General features: G+C 38.9%; 1 protein-coding gene across 6 annotated transcripts in view; it reads left to right on the top strand.

Moving 5' to 3' along the window:
• DAB2 (DAB adaptor protein 2) overlaps positions 1-17,050 on the top strand; it is a 293,826-nt gene that overhangs the window by 230,905 nt on the left and 45,871 nt on the right. For 4 of the 6 annotated variants that reach the window (XM_086960573.1, XM_086960569.1, XM_086960575.1 and 1 more), the window contains 2 exons: positions 5,734-6,405; positions 10,399-10,570. In XM_086960573.1, coding sequence (XP_086816699.1) covers positions 5,734-6,405; positions 10,399-10,570 — 844 coding nt within the window. The remainder of the gene's footprint in view (positions 1-5,733; positions 6,406-10,398; positions 10,571-17,050) is intronic. The other 2 variants (XM_086960570.1, XM_086960574.1) reach the window with 1 other exon arrangement.

Raw genomic sequence — 17,050 nt, 5'->3', positions numbered from 1 at the left:
GAAGACACAGCCATCCCTAAGAGCTGTGCTTAGGGAATTAGGAATTTATCTCCAAGGTCCCATGATTGAATTAGCAAATAGTTCACTTTTAGTTCATAAAGAATTTCACATTTAAGTGGGGAACACAATAACCAATTAAAAGAAAACTCTGCCACATTGTTAAGCAAGATAACATAAGAAAGAAGGATATAAATGCTTGAGGTAATTTCACCCATTGGGAAGTTCGCTGGATAGCGTTCCATTCCATTGCAATGTAATTTGTCTAAGTTATTATAAAAGGAGGCAGACCATATTGAAATCAAATTGGTGCAGTGTTGAATCGACTGTCTAAGCCGACACTCAGTTCTAGATCATTTCCCACGGAGGATTATTTAGTATTTCTTATTATAGATAACATGAGTTACTCAATTGAATGTAAGCCGTCTACTCCCATATTAACTCATCTCGGCTAATATGACCATCAAGATAGAGGATGACATCTTCAAAAGTCATACCACCAGAAAATTAAAGTTGGTCCTACTTGGATAACATAACCAGTATGTTATGTATAAGATGTAATTGGGCCATCCCATGCAGACAAGTAAACATTTTGTGTAGTCTGCTTTAAGTGATATGTCGGTAAGGATACAGAAGTACAGCAAAAGTAAAAATCCTACCTGATGGAAATAAACATCATTGTAAGACAGTCTTAAGCATGCACATGTTGAAAACATTTTTAATACTACAGTTGGTTTCAATTTATTATGCCTCAAATAACCAATTTGAACTGTCTTTTTCAGAATGCATAGCATGTTAGTTATGAATCATGTCTGCTGTTATTACATTGCTTTTATTATTAAAACTCCATTGTGTACCATTCCATTGTTTTACCTACTGTCTCCTTTTCTTTTTTTAAATATGTTCTACACATTTCAATGAATCGTGTGCTTCTAGATTAACAACTGTGTATATCCTATCTTCTTAAAATTCCATATTAACATTTAATAACCGAATCATTCTAATGCTTAATGTAAATATATATAAATATATACATTTTAAAATGATTTCAAATTGTTAGAGTAGAGTATCCCTTTTCCAGTACATGCTCAATATTGTCTGCTGTAAAGGATAGTCTTATTTTTTTGTCAGTGAGTGTGTGAATTTTGAACACATGTTTTAGCCTCTTAGAATATGTATTATATTGCCTTCAACAAAGTCAACACTGACAAAAGCAAACAGTGTGATGCTTTCTAAACTTAGTGAGCATAATTGGATTTATGTTTTAGTCCTAATGACTGTTCTGTCTTTTGCCCTGATTCATGGGTCACCAGGAAGTCTAAAGCATTGCTTTTCTGTTTAAATCTATCAGCTAGCAGGTCTCATGACAACGGAAAGTGCAATGGGTTAAAATAAGGGTGGGCAGTTTCAAACGTTCTTCATGCTGATGGGTGGATTTTCCTGCAAAAACATTTTAGCAAGTGTAATTGCCTATAAATATGGGCATTTTTAGATTGTTCACACTCATAAAGTTCACGAAGTTTGCAAAGTAACATTCTTCACTAAGTTGCAGAGGACACATCATTGCACACAATTAGTTGAATATGATGCCTGGATTCACTTTCTGAGGTATGCAAAGGTATTTACCTAGATTAGGGCAAAAGTAGCAGCTACCATTTACAGTGAATATCTGTTTATTAAAAACATTTTTAACAGACTGCATGTGTATTGTTATGCAATTATAACAAATAAAAATAATTAATTAAAAGTGCCAAAGTACTACCAAGTGAAATAAACTGAACGGGAAACTCCAGCATAATTTTTATATAAGCTCAGTGGCTTCAGCAGTGGGTGTTGAAATCCCTATTTAACTGCTGTGTGTGTTTGAGTAGCTTTTGAAATTCCTCTTTAACAGCCAGTCACAGTAATGAACTCCAGCAGTGTGACTTTAAACTGTCATCTTTCCAAGAACAATTGAGTACCATAAGTTGGTTACAAAAGGACCTATGTAACATGTATATTTAATTTACATAAATGTATGTACATTTTTAATATTACCATAGAACATTTCGAAGTGAGTTCAAAATTCTATTTGTCTGAGTTCCCTGAATGTGGGCTTACTACTCGCATGAATTAGGAGTTTTAGTGAGATGGACCCATAGTAGGCTGTATGCCCAACTCCCTGACGACCAGACTCAGGACTCGATTCACTAAGGAGTTTTACAAAATTAATGCAAAAAGATGGAGCTGTTTGACTAGGGTTCTGACTAAAGTCAGCAATAAGCAGAAGCATATTCCTGTGAAAATTCACTTTTTCTACAATTCTCTTCTACTTACCATTCTATAAAAAATATTAACATTAGTTGGTATCCTTCAGCAATCCACAGACTACTGTGAGATGGTTGGCCTACATGCAAGACACCTGCTTTCCATGCCACAGTTATTCTGATAGGCTGCAAGCAGTAAATTAGAAGGGGGTTAATACATCAGAACATTCAGATTGTGGACACACTACTCTGTTTCAGCAGTTCTGATTAGTCCCAATCGCCTATTCTGAATAAGGAATAGGTCTAGAGACCATTCTGATTGTCCTTTATGACCAATGTATTCCATCCACTAAAATGTGAACAGTTTAACTTTCAGTGGTTTTCCGTGTTCCTGCCTTCGGTCTGTCCTTTCTTTAGTCTTTCCAGGAAGCAGACTGAGGCATTTTAAACTATGTTCTGCAAATGGACTAAAAGTAAGGGCAAAATATGCAATGTTTGCATTTTTACTATCGGTTTCACTGGCCAATTTAATGGAAATCAGGCATGATTTGCAAAGGTTTGTGATGTCTTAAGACTTTTTTAAGATTGTCCTTCAAGTTCAGAAAGAACTTTCATACATCAGGCCCATCTTTCCTGACTTAACCCAGTTTTGACGCTACCTCAAGTCTGGAAAATTCTTCTGTAAACCGAGTCTTTTTCATGTTGTCCAGGACCTGCTGATGGTTTAATAATAAAGACCAGTGAATAACACTTTATCTGCTGCAGGGAATATCAGTCCCTTTTAAAATACCCTTTGACCTTCAGTTGTTCACTCAACTAGAGAAAAATAAGTTAAATTAGACTTCTGTGACAGGCTGTATATAACAAAGAATACACTGGACCATAGTCATGGTATTCATTATGTAACAAATTTAAATTATATTTTCTATGACCATTTTGTTTTTGTTATGTCATAATGTTTGAGACAACAGAAAGTGACCGTTGTACAAGAGAAACAGCATGCAACACATTTAAAGTGGTGCAGGTTACTACGTACAGTTACCTGTTGTAAGTTGAGTCTAAATGTGTAAGAAAAACATCATAACAGGATAATGAAATGGAACTTCAAAACATAATTGTTTGTTTTCTTTTTGCTCTTAAGTGTGAAATGTGACACTTTGCTAATTTCTTTTAAATTTGCCATCAAAAGGAAGGACACAGGTAACATGATGTAACAGCCTATTTCACTCATTGTTATGATGGTTTATTTCATGATTTCAGTTTGGTATTTTATCCTAGTGTCATAACTATAGATCATCAATACATAAAAATGTAAAACAATTTAAAAATAGTCCTGTCATTTAATAAATCATAGATTTTTTAGCAGTCAAAGTTTGAAAACTCCTTTTCCATTAAAAATGTATTAGAATATCCTATAGTTTTTGTAATAGCAATTAAATGTAAACCACTTATTTTACTTTGCATTTACAATATTAGAAAATATTAAAATTATAACATATATTGTAAAGTTAACTAGGCTTTAAAATAATGTGAAGCTTTCTAAAATGATTCAACAATTTTATAGAAATGGTGTAAACAAAACATGCATTTTTGAACTAAAAGTACACATTTTTAATCACTCCTCTAAATCATTTAACTAATTTCAAATGCTTAGTATTATTGAACTGTGACAACGTTTCTGCTGCCAGATAAAGCTGTTAAGACATTTTAAAACACTTGTAAATTATTGCAATTTTGAAAGTATTTCTGGATTTGTCTTCTGAAAAGCTATGTATTTTACAACATGTTTTTGAGGCTTTATTCAAGTGCGCCTCAGTTTTCAATAGCATATTTTAAAACTTTTAGAATTGGTTAAAAAAGTAGATCATAGCAAATTAGATTTTCTTACAAAAAAGGTGACTTGTTTTTTTTATACTAATGGCAGCGTTCTAGAATTAGCTAAAAATATTATATTTTTAAAAAATGTAAATAGTCCTAGTAATGTTATAAATAACTTAAGCGTTAGTGGAAGCTATTTAATAGGCTCAGTTGGTTAGTGGTTGTCAAACTGTAATAAATGAATTTTGCCAAAATGTCTTAGGAATGACATTTAAGTTCAAGGAAACATTTCTAAATATATTTGCCTAAATTCTTTCATAGCTATAGACAAAATCTGGGCTGGATTTCAAATTGTAAATAAACAATATACCCATTTGAATCCATTTTTTTAATCTGCTAGTTTTATTTAATGTAGGCTTTACCCAACATTTTCAAAAACAACACCAGATAACTTCTTGACATAATTAAACATATAATATCACACACTTTCAATGTTCACAACGAGAAGGAAAACCATTAGCCAGCACTAATCTAGACACCTAATAGAATTAAATATGGCTTTTGTTTATTTTCATATTCCCTCTTAAACTGCTTTGTCATAAGGCATGTCCTGGGCCAGGTGCAAGTCCAAGTTGTATGCAAATGTTTACAAACCCCAACATCTCCAGCACACTGGGGTCATGCACCGGTTTCATTGAGAAAAAAAGGCCTAGTTTTATTTGGAGCTGCACACAGATACTATGTGACTGTGCATAAAAACATGCAGCAGTTGCAGAGAGGCGAATGAACCTGTTGCTCCACAAGTGTCTGCTTGGGGTCTCCCCAGTCTTTAAGAGCGGGCATGAAGTTTCTCAGTTGGATGAGTGGAGACACTAGGTAACATCAGTGACCCCTCATGGGCCTGAGTGTGCGTTATGCATGAATGAGCTCTCTTAGTGATGTGGTTATGCCAAGCTATGGGTCCAAAACTAACTGTGCCTTCAAAAATTCTGATTATGAGTGATCTGGAACACCCCTCATCAGCAATTTTATACCGGGAATTAGGAATATTGTACGATGCCGAATTACTGGGCTATTATGTGTTTTAAATTCATAAATGGGGATAAGGTTGGGTATTGAGGCTCATCCTGCAGGTGTTTCTGTCATTTTGACCTCTTTTCCATTTGCAAGACTTTTCCTGAAAATTTCTGCATGAGGGATAATACAGATTTTCTGTATTCCTACGTTACTCATAATCCTTATTCGGCCAGTAGTTCCAATTATTGGCCAACTCTGAACTCTGAGCACATTTTTAATTGGGTCATTAACTCAAATGTTGCTTTTCGATATTATAATATGACATTTAAATGCTTGTGCAGTTGATATTATGGTATACAGCGAATAGACCAGAGACATAGCTGAATGTGTGTATGCTTGCTGCAGGATGTTTTATGTTGATGGTGATAACATATTTTGCTTGCACACCAATATTTATTGTAGCCGAAAGATTTATGTACACCTACAGCATAAATGGCAAAAGCCAATTTAATTTCCTTTGTTCGTTCTAGAAACAAGTTTGCTTCCAGGTCATTTATGAGTAATAAGACAACTCCTCTGAAACCTGTTGTCATAAAACTGTGCATGAACCTGCTTCTTCAACTAATTATATGTCATTTTCTTTCCAAATGAATAGGAAAGTAAAGATATCCTATTAGTGGATCTTAACACTGAAATCGACAGCAATCAGAACTGTATAAAAGGAAATCCTTTCTTACAGAATGGCAACGTCACCGCCTCTTCTTCTCTTCCACGGCCAAAGCCGCAGTCACCTTTCTCGCCTGAAAACCCTTTTTCTACCAATCTCGATTTCTTTCCTACCCCTAACCCTGATCCTTTTAGTGATGATCCATTCACAGCACAAGACAAATCGAAATACTCTTCTTCACTTGATTCTTTCAAATATGCAAATCAGAACAAAGAAAATTTGAATAGATCCTTAAACGGCTCTGTGAGTAATGGTGCCCTAAATGGAGATATTGACTACTTTGGCCATCAGTTTGAGGAGATTTCTAATAGAATTGCCAAACAGGACACAAAGACAGGCCAATGGCCTTATGAGGGCAGTGCGAGGACAGACAATGGGGTACCACTAAAGGAGCAGAATGGTTTTGTGATCAAATCTGCCCAAAACCCATTTGTGGAAGCCACGAGCAAAGGACAACCCATGCAAAATGGAGTGCTACCGGACTCAAATGGCAATTCTAGTCACAAGGCCGATGCTGTTCAGCCCCCTTCCAGTGACCCCATTGCCATCAGCCCTCCACCACAAAGCTCCAAGCCAGGAAGAGGCAGGCGAAGTGCTAAGGTGATATTTTTGAATGTTATATACAAAAAGCATGTGCATTAACGAAGGGCAAGGTGACGGATGTCTATCCCATTCTCTAGCTCTGAGTACCCCCATAAAAGATAGGGAATTGATAACACATCTACCGTCCCTGTTAGTGTGATTGCAATGCACCTCTGATTTTCACTTCAAATATTCCCTTCCTCTCTAATTTCACTTTTCTGCTTGCATGTGCATGCTTCTTCGCATTTGTGATTAATACTAAACACATGTTCTTTATTATTTTAATGCTGCCCTAGCTCTGTACATGGAGGTAAGTATGTTTACCATCAACGCTGAGAACATGCCTGCAGTATGGTGCAGGTGTATCATAAAGCTCAGAAGCATGTCGCTTTATGACAAAGGAGTGCAAGCGGTCAACCTGATGCTTAATGCAGTCACTTCCAAGATATTCGCGGGAAAAGGAACATGTGTTGCATGTCATTGTACGGGTGTTTTGTTTCTATTGAGCCTGTATAGCTACCTTCAAGTCTGTGAGCATTATGGATAATAATCTAGTGCACTAGTAATCTAGATTCTGGCACAAAGAGAATTTCGTTCCTGACAAGTGATGAGAAAATGCTGCACATTTTTCCTGCACAAATTTCACTCTGTAAAACGTGGTCGAATTTGTTCTCATTTCAACCTGAAGACTCATAAAGCAGAGGTAACACCACACATATAAATGCTTCACCCTGTACTGTTGGTTTATGATGGGTCCTGTATTGCCTCTCGAAATGCTGGGCTACTCAAATAAGGCCTTAATTACTTCGATATGCAAATTTCAAATGAGAAGAGGATTTACCACAATTGATAAATTATGTACTGACAGACGTAACTTACCTTGCATTGCAAAAGGAAAAATAATGCCTGCTGGAAAAATTGCAAGATTTAATTCGCAGGTACATTTTCACTGACTTTTCCATAAAAAAAAGAACTTTTTGTTTAGTGTTTATCACCCAGAATAGGATCAGCTCTGAGCTGGTCATGTAAATATTCAAACCATTACTAATTGCCAATGTTAAACTGTAATTTAGAAATCATTACAATACATCCAGGTAACGAGAGAGGAGTTGATTTTGCCCCAAGACTCTTGTCACTGCTTTTTTCTGTTCACAGTTGTATTTCTAGACACAGGTTTTTTGCCTCTGACAATTTCTTGGCAGTACAGATGTTCATCCAGCACACTTTCTTTATATTGTGTTTGCTTATGCATCATTCTGGCTGAGAATCAAAAGGTAATCATATCCAAGAGTTTCGAAGTTCTAAATTTTCCTAACTTAAGGTTTCCACTCACTGTTTTCAACACCCTGAAAAGCTTCTGATAACCACACTAAAATCTAGGCCTTGTAAATATTATTCAAAACCTTATCCTAGAGATGTTCAAGATGGTAATCACCAGAAGTAACACAGCAGCAATTATGCAGACCATCCATTGAGGGCCCCACAGACCAATGCCCCCACTATATCTGCAACCTGAGAACACATCATTAGAAGCTATATAAGGTCCTTCACTTTCCAGAATGAATGAAAACTTGCAGAAATCCACGCCCCACTCAAGAACCCCACAGCCGACCCGAATCAACTCAGCAACTTTCCTACCCTTCTCCCGTATTCAGCCAAAATGAGTGAGAAGATCATCGACAAGCAACTCCCATTCCTCCTTGAACTTCTCCATCTTCTAGACAACCCACAATCAGGATTCAGAAAGAACGCGGCCACTGATGGCATTCAAAATATCCTGGACCAAGGAGAAACAGTGTCTCTCATCCTCCTCGACCTATCTACGGCCTTCTACACTGTCCCTCACAACACACTCATAAGAATACTCCAAGAGATTGTCATACAAGGATCCATTCTCAAATGGATCTGTTCCTTCCTCACTGGAAGAACCCAAAGGGTGAGGCTGCCACTCTTCACATCAGAGACCGACAGGGATCAACCCTCAGCCCTACCCTTTTCAACATACACATAACACCGCTCATCAACCTCATCCAAGCGCTAGACATCACCGTCATCTACGCAAATTACATCCAACTCCTCCTCTCCCTGACAGACAGAACAAACACCTCCAGAACCAACTTAACCAACTGCATGACCATGGTAGTAGATTGGATGTGAACCAACTGCCTGAAGCTTAACTCTTACAGACGGATGTACTGGTCGTCGGCAACAAACATCCCCATGGGATTCCACCTGGTGGCAATCGGAGCTAGGAACAACACCTACAGACCACCCAAGAAATCTAGGGAACATCTTAGATGGCAAGCTCAACATAACGGCTCAAGTCAACGCAGTGTGCACATCCTGCTTCCACATCCTATGAATGATGCAAAAGATCTTCATATGGTTGCCTCAGAACACCAGACTCATCATTAGCAGGCTGGCCTACAACAACACTTTCTACTCCAGAATCTCCAAATAACTACCCAGGCTCCAGACCGTCCAGAACATAGCCGCAACACTGATACTCAACCTCCCACGCCACACCCATATCGATCAACACTGTAGTAAGTTTCACTGGCTCCCCATTCCATTGCACAGCCAATTCAAATTTCTCACACACACACACAAAGCCTTACAGAGCCAGAATAAATGAACAGCCCCATATACTTTGACCAACCCATCATACACCTATGCTCTGCCTCACTCTCACTTTCTTACACTCCCTGCATCCACAAAAGCAAAACTGGAGGTTGCTTATTGCCCCACATCACACCCAAGACATGGAACAACCTCCCTCAACACATCAAAGCCTCCTCCTCACTTCTTGAGTTACACAAGAAGTTAAATGCCTTGCTCCTCTTATGAGCACATTTGGACCACACATCTACACACCTTGCCTAAGCACCTGGATACCCTCTTGCGTGATTAGTGTGCTATACAAATCAACATAACATAATCTGAGCCAAAAGCTTGGGTGTGAGTGGCACATCCCTATGACGCATACTCTTCTACGCTACATGAGAGTCAAATGTTTCACAGGGTTCCATTAGGGCTCTGAATTATTATTACAAGGTATTACTTTTATTTTGATTGTGACTCCATATCTCTGCCAGTATCAACAGCCATTTACATTGTCAATTGACCCATGTGAATCCCAATAGCCAAGGATTAATCCTTAAAATCTGATCCTGTTGAATATTCAGATTTTTGTGTTCACTCTTCGCATAACATGGGCTTCTTTAGCTTTCTTGCAAAAAGAGAATGATGTTTCATTTATCAAAACCCTGAAAGTAATAGTCATCTATATCCAGTCAGGCACTAGGACATCTCACTGTGTCAATGGTGCCCCTCAAAGGAAAGGTTACACATGCCCATATCAAGCAGGATATTCATATGAAGGGATTGTACAGTAAAATAACAAGTAATAATAAATAATTTAATTTGCTATGAGACAGGAATAGATGCTTCATTTTAAAGCTGTTCTTTATATCTGTGCATAAACTATCTTTTATTGCTTCCAGAGGTTAGGGATAGAAATAGAACTTAGACAAGACTAGACAGAATAAGCAGAAAACTGTTAACAGTAGCCTTCATGCACTAACTGCATTGATGTGTCCTTGTACAATTTGCAAGCATCCACCCCAGGCTCTGATGTATGTACAGTTTGGGTATTCAGAGCATTGCTAACTCTGATATGTGCATGGGGTAGAGATCTGGTGGTGAAAGGTAAGTACCAGATGAGTTCATCTTTGCAGCTGAAGTTTCAAATAACTTTGATAGTAGGTGCATGATTGTAGGTTAGTTTATTATAACCTTTGAATCAAGGCTTTTAAACCCTACTGAAGATGTATACATACCATTATCACTGTTAACCTATACATGTCTTGTGCTAACATGTATCGAATAATCATATTCTTTTTAATGATATTTTGTAGTCTAACGTGCATTGCACAGAATGAAGTTTTTAATATGACAAAATGTATCCAATGTGTATTATATGGCAATAAATGTAAAAATCTTTGCTCACAGCAGCCACTCAATGATGTATTTGGCTCAGACATATTCTCTGCAACTGGAGCATCAAAACCTGAACCCTCTGTGCCTGCAGACCAGGCCTTCCAGCCAACAACTCTGGAAACAAATCCAATGGATCTTTTTGCCAACAGTACCCCTTCCACAGTGTCTACTATCGGAGGGCTAGGTAAGATGACTATATATTCCATACATGTAGGATTTGATAGGTGGTTTAATAAGTCACCCGAGATCCAGCATGGAACGTGAGACTTGGCTCAGTACAATTCTTAAAAAGTAAATTTAAAATGCTTTGCAGCATAACTTTCTATAGCAATCAATTAAAATAACATTTGGCCAAAGTGCATGCATCTGGCATAAGAACATAGACTGCCACTGCTCGTTATATATTTGAACTGTTCACACTATCCCCACCCATGCTTGTGTCTTTTAATACTAAAAATGTTGAAATTTACATCAGATTATAGGAATTATTAAAATGCAACGGGCATCTAGATTCTTCTATAAAAGGAATAGAAGCTAGTAGATTCAGAGAGACACGCAATTTAGAGTAAATCATCTGCTATCTTTCACCAAAGTCACTATGTATACCTCATTTAGGGGTGCAAAGAGGGCCGGAAAAAGAGATGCTGAGATTGCACTCAGAGAGAAGGATAAGGTGGTTACATCCATCAGCAGCAGCAGGTCAACGTATGACCAAGAATCATTGGCCCCTTGTAACCCGGGCACAACAGTGAAACCATGGGAATCCATAGGTTGGTTTGAGTTCCAGCTATCGTCCTCCAACTAGTGGGGTCATCCGAGTGGTATGTGCAATGCCAAGTGGATTTCTTCTTGACAATTTTGCTTTGTGAAGAGCTTTAGCCCAGCAGGGGTGCTCAATAAGCTACAGGTGCTGCAAAATGCGGCCGTTCGATTGATTACTGGCCTGCCCAAGTTTGCCCCGGTGGCACAGGAACTGAGAAAACTGCACTGGCTCCCGGTGTGCAAACGGATAATGTTTAAGTCACTGTGTATTGTGTACAAGGCAGTGCATGGACTGGGTCCATCTTTTCTCCAACAGAACTTTCAATTGTACACGCCAGGCAGACAGCTGAGGTCGGCCAACAAAGGGCTAGTTAAGACTATCCGGATTAGGAAAGCACAATGGGGAGGCAGAAGCTTCATTTCTGGAGCCTTCTCTGCCTGGAATGCCCTGCCCCTGGCCTTGAAACAAAGTACGAACCTGATGGCCTTTAGGAAAAATATCAAAACCTGGCTTTTCGGCCTTTAAAAACCAACGGTCACTTTGGGGAGACATCATATCATTTCAGTGCCAGGACACCGCTCGGTAACAGTGCGCTTTATAAATGGTATAAATAAAATGGGGTAACCACATCCCAATTTGATGAACATAAGACTAAAAGCAGTTGAGTATTAATTTGCACAAATACCAACCTTTTCAAAGTTTAAGAATATAGATAATCTTGCTCCTACATATTCTTTGCAAACAATCTATACTGCATTCGGTATGACCACATGAAAGTGTTGTGGAGCCTTTTTCCCTCGGGAATTATACACGATGACTGGGCTTAAACAACCTGTGCACCTTGCAATGCATTGGCAAAATTGTTCCAAGTTACTTTTCACGGCCTTTAGATTGTTACAGCAATGCTAGGTATTGATGCTATTCAATATAAGGAAACACGGTCATCCAAAGGAAGTTATTCCTGTAAATCTAAAAGAAACAAAAGTTTTTACATTTAAACCCTCTTGTGAGAAGATGGAAATCTTGTACATGTTTTACTGCTTTTAGGATTGGGAATAGGCTTGCTAATTACACATAAGAAGAAATAAAGGAGAGGTGGGGCCTGGAATGGAAGGAGTAAGGCAGTGACACCATCACAGCAAAAAGTAGTAGGGTTGATGGATGTGAACACTTTGGCTATTATCTGCTATCAAAGGTAAAATCTGAGTTTTTAACTTGAACAATAAATCTTGAATCAACCCTAATTAAAATCGCAAGACTCCAGTATATTACTAAAATGTAGCTAAGAATAGGTGTGTTGTGTAGTTCCTATAAGCCTATACAGGATCTGCACGTTTAGACAACATAGCCTGTGGGATTGGTGTCCAGACTGATTCCAGACACTCCCACCGGGTATGTTTGCCTGTATACTAGCCAGCTCACAATGCTACTAGAAACCCCTCTTAACAAGGAGATAAAAGTTCTTGCCCACTATCAAACATGACAACTCTGTCCCATTAGGGATCATGGAATCAGTGCAGTACTTTTCACACAGTCACTAGTTCTCAATTTGTCTCAGAGAGATACACAGAATAAATGGTGGGTAATTTTCAATAAGCATTTATTGAACCAAATTCATTCTAGTGTAAAATAGATGTGCTGAGACAACCATCATACAGATATAGATGATTTTAAGCACCAACAGAGTAAAAGGATGGTTAATTTCTATCATAGTGCTAAAACAATGAATACAGGCAGGTATAAAAATTCATGACAGTAATAATGTGTATTCCTATGATGCAACCCTAACTAGATGTACCTAAATGTACTTAGCATGTATGTAGGTTTGGAGCCAAGAATCCCTCTAGGATAAAGTCAACCCCATTACCTGAAGTGAGAGACTGTGGGACCCCATCTTGGTCTTGAGGTGGACACCCCGCAAGGGATGCCAGACCACTGCGAGCTGGAGTGTCTGCTTGCAGAAACCTCAGCGTCTTGTATCAGTGTGTCAGCATGGAAGTCCTTTTTTTACTCTCCCTGCCTCAGCAAAGATATGGTGTTTATTTACCTAAGTGGTACCCTCAGGGAATCTACCTTGCTGTGTCATGTCAGACTTAGGATGACGGAAGGAATGACCTTCATACACAGTTATTATGCAGGATATGGCAGTCCTGCTGAATTTCCAAGAATCCTCATGCATAATGGATGCGGCTAGTTTTCAGGGAAAACCCCACGTCCTGTTGGCAGTACTGTAACTAGGTAAAAGGTCAGTCCCAAGATCTGTTATGTAGTGTAATGGCAGGGGAAATATAGGTGAGAGGTTAGGTTGCTACATGAGCCTATATTGGGGTACCTATATGAAACATAACACCCACTCCTCATCCGAATATACAAGGCTTTCTAGGCATTTATACACAAACAACTAATTAGTCCAGAAAATAGGGTGTAAATAAAAAAAATGATTAAAATTTAAAAAGTGCTAAAATTGTTTTTTAAGCAGTAGACGTCTTACTAAAATATGTCATATATATAGTTTGAACAACTGTTCAGTAAAAAGAATAGTGTGAGTAGTTTAAAATTCCAAATTTGATTGTTTTGAAGAAGGTCAAATCGTTCCCAGCACACAATGAGCCAAATGTTGGTGTCCTGTCTGGGAGACGCAGAGTCACTGCTGCATCCCATCGCAGACGACGGTCCCTGCAACACCTCACAGATCAGGTCAGTCGAGCACAGATGATCTTCTGTTTTGCCCACAGCCAATGCTGGGAAAGCCTGTGTGACACCCTAGGCCTGAATGTTTGTAGAGGAGCCAGTATCCATTCCAAGAGGAACTGAAGCATCCTGTGGTGGTTCTAAGAATGCAGACATCCACATGAGAATACGCAGAGAACACAGCAGTACATCGGCCGTTATCAAGTCCAGTAAAGCATCCATGTCCATTGGAGCAACTGATGGAAGTGTTAGAGATTCAACACACATTCTTGTCCGCAGAACAGGCACCGGAGGACAGGCAGAACACAGTCGATCCAAACTGGTCTAAATGATAGGAACCAATACTCGCTCAGTTCGCAAAGGCGAGCTGTGCCCAGATGGAGTACCATGCGATCATGGTATTGGCGCTCCAGGAGCATTTCTTCTATGTCCATGGTGAATGGGACGTCTATTGCATAGCAGAAAAATTACAATCAGGATTCCTGCTATTAGTAACCGGATTAGTGGAAGTCCTCCAAAAATGCTTCCAAATATGGAGTGTATCAAGTTTGGAATCACTCCGAAGACTGTCTGAAAGGTGCTTACCAGCCTCAGAATATCAAACCGTATAAAGGAAACATTCACCGAAGGCCATAACGGTGCCTCCCTGATTGTGTGGGTCGGTGGAAACAATAATTGCATACAACAAGTGACCCTGGAGTCTATAGTGACAAGATATGCAATGCCCAGAAGCATCCCACAACAACCTTGATCATTCAGCATCAAGTAACTCCCATTTGAGAGCAACTTGAACACCGGATTGATCACGGCAGCCAGGAACCCTTTCAAATGACAGGATAAGTTTGCAACTGAACCGTTACAGGCCCCGTGAAGCATGATATCCTTGCATATGAGAGATCCACGTAAAGACTTCTTGCAGTTCGTAGGGCTTAGAAACGCTTCCATGTCCCCACTCCTGCATCAAAATCTGTGTGGCAATTTCCCAGATTCCTTGATAAATTCCCTACCCATCGGTTCATATCTGCCTGCCTGCTGTTGTTCTAAGCAATACTGAAACTGGAAAGTTGGGACCGGTAATGTTATATGGCCATGGATTAACCATTCTGTTGATGGTGACTCTGCCACAGTAAAAAGTATTTGGTCCAGTTTTTCAAAACACAGCATTGTATATTTTTCTCCCCTTTGTGCCATAGTTATCTGTTTTTTAGTAAGATTGTATGCAGAGAACAGGGACATGCGGTTGATAAATCTCGAAGGCGCATAACTGGAGCGTAATGATTGTAGTGTCCAGCTTAGCAACATAATAAAACGTAATTGAGACTGCCTATGCTGAAGTATGTACAAATCCTTTTCTAATATATCTATAGCAGAAAATACAATATTGCCCAGTGAATCAATCCTGGATGTTAATGTAGTCATACCATTATCGACTACAGCTAACGCTTTTTCAAGATTAATTCTATCAATTTCACAGAGTCTCTCCATGGCTTCTTGTTGAGAGATTTTCCAGATTTCATAATAAACAGCATATAAGAAACATTTCTGACGTGGCTTTCAGAGGCCTAATAAAAAGTCCCTTAGATCCATGTCTTCTGATAGTCATGATAAGTGTTGTTTCACCTGGGACAGTGTCGAGGATTTTAGCCTATCGAGGCATAACTTCCCAACACTGTATGATGTCACCACCCCTGGATGTTTTCGCTGTACATAGTGTTGGTCCGGCCCATGGATACTAAACCCTTCGGTGGTACCTCTGAATCTTGTCTGACATCTATTTGTGTCTGTCGACCTAACTAACCATCCCCTCCAAATTGGCTGTCTGATGAATTATAATGTATGTTGTCTACTGTATCCCCACCATGTGTTGTAAAGTTTTGCCACCCCTCAAAGTGTGATGGTGAGGGAATCTGAGGTGTGTTCAAATCTTTGTTCTTGGCTGGTCCAAGACATGAGGTCTGTTGCACAGTATCATTCAGAAAAATTATCTGCTGTGGAATGAGGCTCGCTTGAAATATGCTTCTGTTCCCTGAACTTGCCTTTACTTTGAACCCTAGACTGATGTTATGCCTATTGTGTCCTTCCATGAGTCGAAACCTTGTTCAGACAGTTGGGAAATAAAGGATGCAGAATAAATCTGTTTGTGTTAGCATATTTTTCTGTGCAGTTGTAGGTGCAAACATATAGTAATATGAGGTCAGGTCAGAAGTGTTAAACTCTGAAAAATTATGTGCAAATGTTCTCAAACAGTTTTTTGGTGGTGTTGGGCAATGTTCCCATTGCTGGTATGTAAAAACGTTTCGTGGGATACTGGATTTATGTAAAAATTGATGACCATAAAGTTGGTAACAGTACATTGTGTCGTAATCAGTTGTGTTCTATAACATTTAAATGCTTGAAAATGCAGCAGATTGTTCTAAATCAGACAACATATTATTTACAGGGTCAAAATCTCAATTGTCAGAAAATGTACTGGGGGTAATGATATAATTTTAAAGAAATTTTGAACACATAAGAAATTTTCAAAACTTCAGTGCGACCAAATACATCATATGAAACTCTGTCCCAAACTATACCTTCAGGAATTGGAACAGCTGTAATGTTCACGAAGGACAGGTCTCTGTTCACAATGAGATGCTGTTTAAGGTTTCAGAACCAAGTTCACATTTGATACTGCAGAGCATTCTGGGAGATCGTTTCCATTCATGAGTAAGCAAAAGACAGTCACTAGGCCAATCCAGAATAGAAAAAACAGTATTCCAGTTATTATCAAGAGTTGTAGCCATGGTGAGACCAGGTAGGTCTTTTTCAGAAAAGTGTAGAAATCATGAATTTGTTGCTTACTGGAAACTGGAGCTGGTGTTGTTTCAGGTTCGCTGGGATCCAGTGAGAAGTATCGATGGAGTAGCCAGATACAGTTTGATCTATTATTGGTAGCTCAGCAGGTTTTGTTGAACTGACAGACTGCTCTTGTAGAGCCATATTGATGTAGATATTGGAGATAGTCCAAATTGATATTTGGCTTTCGTTTGTGTTTTGATGTTTTATTTCAACAGGAACAAGTTCCATTTCATAGTTGGAAAGTCCATTATTTTGTATTGGTGACTCTTCAATGGTTCTGAGTCTTTGTCTGAACTTCCTGTATGGTAGCGAGAGGAGAGCATAGGCTACCAGGTGCCCACGAGGTGTACTGTTGAGTATCTGCCACATAGT

This window comes from Lissotriton vulgaris, chromosome 3_1, assembly GCF_964263255.1.
Source record: "Lissotriton vulgaris chromosome 3_1, aLisVul1.2, whole genome shotgun sequence".
In the NCBI taxonomy this organism is placed as follows: domain Eukaryota; kingdom Metazoa; phylum Chordata; class Amphibia; order Caudata; family Salamandridae; genus Lissotriton; species Lissotriton vulgaris.
The sequence above is the reverse complement of the archived record's forward strand: the minus strand, read 5'-3'. Positions and strand labels throughout refer to the sequence as shown.